We start from the raw sequence: 6497 nt of genomic DNA on the forward strand, positions 1-6497 counted from the left end.
TGTGTACTGTTGGATCAAAAATTCAGTATTGTATGTTAAAGAAATACCAACAATCTGTGAGGCTGTTTGCTCATCGATCAGATACGTATACCAGAACCAAATATCTGGCAACATGAAATTAACAGTATATCTACAAAATAAAAAAAAAAAAAGTGTAAAAACATTTTTTAGGAAAGAATAATATTTGTGTATGTTATTAATTAATTAATCTCTGCTCCAGTTTCTGAAATACAAATAAGTGTTTCCAGTAAGATATCCTTGAAGAACTAAATGTCTCAGGGGACTGGTAATCACATTTTTGGAGCTTTTCACCTCTAGTTCACTGATTCAAATACAGCCAACATGCAGTAGTGATGGAAAATCATTGAGATTTGAAAGGTGGTTTGTGGCCTGTGCGTAATGAACTGGTATTTCACTCCATTTTTTAGAAGATCTTGAAAAGGCATATGGCACTTCTGAAAGCACTGATGCTGAGCTCCTCATAGGAACCAGTCAGGTCCCCATAGAGTCACAACCAGGGCTGGTTTCCTTGAGGATGACAGAGGCTGAGGCTATCAATTAAAATCCCATTCCAGAAAAATTTCCTCAGTTCGTTGACCACCTGGAGCAAATTGGTCCTTAGCCACCTGGAAGATCTCAGTGGGTAAATATTTTCTCCATGTCAAGTACTCAGCCAAGCTGGGTTGAAATGGTAGCTCATTCTGGAATCACCATACTGCACTATTGCTTCTTGTGCTCCACAAAGGATGGGTGAAAACAGTTTTATCTTTCATTTCTGCCAATCTGGTACTTTTTATTAGCATTAAATATACTTAATTTAGGAGGAAGAACAGCAGAAAGATGTCACAGAAATTACTATATATTTTGAGGGTAAGAGTGGCTTAGTCTCTTTCTTTAGACAGAGGTACATACTACTTAGGAACAGTTAATAAAATGTCCTTTGTCAAGATCTTACTTGAACTTACAAGAACTTACCAGAACTTACCATGTTTTAGAAATTCTGTCTGACAATAATTTTTCTTATCAGCTACAAATTATCTCAGTTCTATGTTTCCCAGTGAAGGCTTTAAATTATCTCCTTAATGATCTCACCTCTTTTACATTAGGGACTTATTTCCACAAAACTCATATATATTTTTATGAAAATATACCTTTTTTTTTTTTTCTGAACATTTAATGTGTTGTGTTAGGAGTTTCCTCAGAGGAAAGTAAGAAGTCTATCTTCATTAACCACTAAATATAACGTGCAGAAATTAAAGCATTCATATGTCATGTCAGCTATATAGACTGTCTTCTATGATGTCACATTTGATTTTCTATTTTTATGACTTTGACAGGATCATATTAAAAAGTTGATTGCACAATGACAGTTCAGGCTTTGAATTATTCAGATTTTGAGTGTACTCTTGCAGAAAGACTGTTTTGTATTTCTTGCCACTTCTGAAAAACTGACATTTAAAAAAATGTAAAAAGAAAGGGGAAATGCTTACTAATAACTAATTAATAACTCAAGTTTGGCAAAGGTAACCTCTTTTAATAGAATATCAGACAAATTAAAACCAGATTAAATATAACATGCAGTGTATTTCAAAATCACTTGAAATACTACTCTCAGGATGACATTTTAGCCTCAGAGAAATAGATTCCAATTCATTTTCAGTGAAGCCAGGACTTCCTTCTAACTGAAGAAAACCCACACATTTCTAATCTGGTTTTAGTAACTATCACTGTAAATTCTTGTGGTACTTAGTTGAATCCCTTCTCTTAGAATATGCTCAAGCTATTAATGCTCACTGAAGCCAATGGGGCTTTTTCCATTTGCCCCCTCAGAGGGAGTCTAACCCTTAAAGCTGGAGTCTCTTGGGTAATTTTTGAACAGTCTTTCAGGCTTTATACTGTATTTTTTCCTATGATGACAGGTTTCTGCCAGCTTTCTTTTTTGTTCCATTTTACCTCAGTCTAGTGTTAAATAAGTGCAATCTGTTGGTTCATTTGTATCAAATAACTCCAGTTGTAACCCTCTTCAGTGTCCAAATTTGTCTTTTCTTCATTACAACTTAAGGTTATTTTTAAATCACTAAGGATATTTTTAAATCACTAAAGATGGAAACATCTATTTTCCCACTTGATTAAATTTATCTAGTCCTTTCATATCAGAACTTTAAAACAAATAATGTCATTTTAAGGAACATGCTGTTCCCAACCCCTAATATGAGATATTAATGGTATCAGATATGAAAATATCATTCAAAGTCAAAACTTTTTTCCAGTAAATATGACTACTATTTGGTCACAATAAAACTGTCCCTAGCAATATATATATTATTCTTTCTCAAAAGAATCATCTCAGCTGAGCTGTCTGGGTAGGTAAGAACCACAGGCCTGAGTACTGCTTGGAAGGGTAAGGTATGGAATATTCCATACGAGACACAAAATAAATCCTTCCAGCTGTGGCAATGGGGAAAAATACAAATGATCTTTTCATGTCCTGGTTCCTCAAAAATGGTTAGCAGAGATATCTTTGATTCTGCTCACAGAAGTGCCTTGAGAGAATCTCATACTGCTTTTGCTGAGACCAGAATCATGACCCCAGTTATACTAAGAAATGTGCTTGCATTTCCTCAGAATTATCTTATGTTTATTCAAGACTTTAGTGCATCATTAAATATATACATTTTGCTGGTCTTCACCTCTCTTCCAGCATTTCTATATTCCAACTCGAAGATAACAAGAGTGCCTGTTTTCATTATAAGCAATGAAAATTAGTTACAGATCATTTACACCACATCATTTTAGTTCACCTATGTAACCTGAACCTCTCGTTTCAATACATGATTCACCCTGGGACAGTAATTTTTCATTCTTAAATGAACAGTTACACATTCATGTTGCTTTCCTAATGATAAGCCAAACTTATTTCAAATGTACAAGTGAAAACAAGATACCTCAATTCAATAACGTTTCATTCTGCAATATCAATATCAGTCTGCACATATTCTGATAGAAATAAAAATGCAGGAACTACCAGGACAGAATCTTGTGTCCTTATCATTTACTCAATCTCTCCCCAGGCAAACTCTGGTTGAAGACAGCAAATGGTACCTATACAATGCAGAGTAAAAACTGAAAAGTAATATAGCCCTTTACCAATTTCATGTGTTTTTAACATCCATCCTCCTCAAAGGTTTAAGGGTTTAAACTTTTCAAAAAACTGACTAAACTGAAATCAAAATCAGCCTGTTCCCCTTACAGCTATAGGTGTTTTGACTGAGAACAGGCTGACCATTAAAGGTGACAGAAAAACTTACTTCCTCAATAACCTTTAAATCTTATTGTTTCCGACTGCCATCAGCTGTGGCAGGTAAGATATGCTGAAACCATTCTGATGAGTCTCATACAGATTCCTCTCTGTATCACAGGAAGGAAACTCATCATCCTGTGCAGAAAATTAGATCTACAGAATTACCAGGTTTCCCTTTTTGCAAATGATGTGTATTCCTTGTATGTGAATCCCTTTACCCAGAGTAGTGCAGGATTAAGGAATTCTCTGTAAGTCAGAAAAAAATACTATGAAAAGGTAGAGATGAAACACGTGAAGAAAACCACGAGGTAAAACTGAGGAAAAATTCCAACAAAATTTAACAAAAAGCAGGAATTGTGTGTGTGTGTGTGGAAGATATTTTCCAGTCATAAGTGTTATCACAGCACCAGCTTCTGGAGAAGAGAGTGAAGATTTAGTGTGAATCTTATGTTCATACTTGTTGGTTATTTGCCTTTTTTTTTTTTAATTTAGACAGTTTCCAGGTCTTTAACATTACTGTGTGCTAGAGATATACAATAAATGAAGCGGGGAGCGCTGCTGCCATAACAACGCTTCGACAGGGAACTATTGGGATACAGATAGTTACTATACTAGCTACCATCAGCAGTCTGTATCATGACACATAAAAACCAGAAAACCCTTTTCAGCCACAGCATCCCGTCATTTGCACTCTGGGCAGGGAAAGCAGAACAAACACAGACTTCTAGTCCCCTACCGCCACTTTATTTATTTAATTATTTACTGGGGGGAGCGTTACAAAAGTCCATTTGAGCGCTGAGTCTTGCCCGAAGCCGCCCCCGTTTCCCTCGGGAAGGGCTGCGCTCCACCGCACCCGGCAGCCCCGGGAGGGAAACCGGGACTATCCACCACCTCCCTCCGGGGCGATTTAGGGGAAGTCGCCAGTTCTGCTGAGCTGGGTCCTCCCTCCCCACCTTCCAATAGTCCCTTGCACAAGTTAAGGCGCTGCCCCCGCCCCGAGCCGCCCCTGGCGCCGGGGAGTATGGGCAATGCGGTTCAGGGGTCTCCTGGCTCCGACTGGGGAGCGCGGCTGTCGGAGTGTCTATGTTATGCTTCAATGCGTGTCCGAGATCCCTGTGGGAATGGGCAGCAGCTCCCAGGAGGGGCGGCAGCGCGGGAGCTCCTTTCCCCGCATCCCGGCGGATCCGCCAGGACATCCCAGCCACCCCCCACCCGCGGAGAGGGCGCGATCGCGGGTCGGGACCCTCTGTTCCCGGGGGGGGGGGGGGGGGCGGGCGCGGTGCCCCCCTCCGCGACCCCCCCCCGACTCCTCCGCTCCCCCAGTGCTCATCCCCGAGGCCGCTCCGGGACGGGGGGCGCGGAGGCAGGAAGCGGGGGGATGCACGGCAGGTGCTTTTCGGGGTGGGGGCGCAGGGCCCGGTGACTCACCCGTCCGAGGCGGGGGCTGCGGGCGGCGCGGCGGCAGCGCTGCCCCTGGAGTGCGGGGGGCGGCGGGGCAGGAGCAGCAGCGGGCGCGGGAGCAGGGGGGAGCGGCGGGGCCCGGGCTGCTCCTGGGCGCGCTCTCGCTGCCCATCCCCGGCGCTGCCGCCGTCGCCGCCGCCGGAGGAGGATGCGAGGGAGAGTCAGCCCCGGGCGCGGGCACGCGCAGCGGCGGAGCGGGGAGGGGGGGACCAGGAGCGGCGCGGGGGCGCGCGGCAGAGGGGGAGCAACTGGGAAGCGCGTCGCTGGCTTCTGCAGCCCTCTGTCCTTCGGCTCTTCCATCCCTTCGTCCCTCAGCTCTCATTTTCTCATTCTTCTACCCCTTCTCCCTCCATCCCTCGTCCCTGCATCCCACATCCTCCCATCCGTCCCTCCTTCAACCTCCATCTTTCCATCCGTCCATCCCTCACCCCTCCATTCCTCTATCCGTTCTCCTTCATCCCTCATCCATCCGTCCCGCCATTCCTCAGCTCCTCTGCTCCCCCGGCCACGGAGCCGCCGTCCCTCCGCGGTCCCCTCCCCGCGCCTTCCCCTGCAGAGTGTCCCTGGAACGCCCGGGGACCGCGGCAGGCGTGATGCTGCCCCCACGGCGAGTCAACACGACCCCCCTCCCCCCGGGAAGGGCGACCTGCTTCTTTGAAGGGCAGAAGGTCCCCAGCCCCGTTTCCTACTCCCTCCCCCAATCTCTAAAGAAAAAGCGCTGCTAGAGCTTTCCTATCCTGCTCTTCGTTTTCTTTTTTTTTTTCTTTCTTTTTTTTTTTCTTTCCTTTTCTTTTTTTTTTTTTCCCCCACGCGGCAGAAGGAAACAAAACGGTGCTGTGGTAGGAAAAAAAAAGGCGGGTAAACAAGAGGAAAGCGTATAGAGTACAATAATCGTTGACTATATGAAAAACAAACCATACACTGGATTAGTTCTTAAAAGCAATCTTTCAAGCCTGCTCCTGAAACCTAAAGGACTTCTTGGATGTTTATTTATGATCAAGGCTAAGTATCTGAACATTAAAAATAAAAGAAAAAAACAGCTTAGAGTGAGTACATTGTGTAAAGAGTAGACCTGTAAATCAAGTGAGTCAAATAAACAAGAGCACCAAAAGCTGGCTATCAACTCCTTATCGTTCCTCTGAACTCTCCCTGCATTACATAATTTTGATAAACTGCTGCGAGTACATTTGGGGAAAAGATATAGAAATGACGAGAATGTAGCGCTTTTTATTAGAGCACATTAGTAGCCTTACCTTACAAGTAGTTGCTTCCAAGGTTCATCTGTGCAGTTCTTACCAGCCCTCCAAGTAAACAAATTACTAAATGTTCAATGCAGGCATATGATTCCCTGGTGTCAGTGTCTCTGTCCCAGACGTTTCTGAATGGCTTGCGGATTAACTTACTATGCTCTTCTGCTCTGCCTTGTACCAAAAGCCTTGCAGGTATCAACAGCTCCCACTTGTGAAGACAGGGAAGAGAGAGATTGGGTAGATTTCCACACAGCTCCACATTTCAAACTGCTGATTTGCTGTAAGTGCCGTAGTCACTGTAGGTCTGGTCTTCTAACAGGTTTACTCAGTAAGAGAGGCCTGACCCAAAGTTCACTGAAGACAATATGAATATTTCTGTAACCATGATGGGAATTGGTTCAAAACACTGTTCACTCGCTGTTGGCATGAAGGTATTTCTGAGTGCCACTATTCTAGTAAAAGCGAGTAGGAGTTAGTAAGAACTC

General features: G+C 43.7%; 1 protein-coding gene across 2 annotated transcripts in view; it reads right to left on the bottom strand.

The window, feature by feature from the left end:
* The window catches only part of FUT9 (fucosyltransferase 9), a 90560-nt gene extending 84351 nt beyond the window's left edge, over window positions 1-6209 (bottom strand). Inside the window, exon 1 of one of the 2 annotated variants that reach the window (XM_032683650.1) lies at window positions 6016-6209. Coding sequence is in view for 1 of the 2 variants with exons in the window: in XM_032683646.1 (XP_032539537.1) it covers window positions 5191-5227 (37 nt within the window). In the remaining variant the exon portion in view is untranslated. Of the gene's footprint in view, window positions 1-5190; window positions 5243-6015 lie in introns of those variants that run through there. The other variant, XM_032683646.1, reaches the window with a different exon arrangement.
* Between the last annotated feature and the right edge of the window lie 288 nt (window positions 6210-6497).

The sequence above is a fragment of the Chiroxiphia lanceolata genome, chromosome 3, assembly GCF_009829145.1.
Source record: "Chiroxiphia lanceolata isolate bChiLan1 chromosome 3, bChiLan1.pri, whole genome shotgun sequence".
In the NCBI taxonomy this organism is placed as follows: domain Eukaryota; kingdom Metazoa; phylum Chordata; class Aves; order Passeriformes; family Pipridae; genus Chiroxiphia; species Chiroxiphia lanceolata.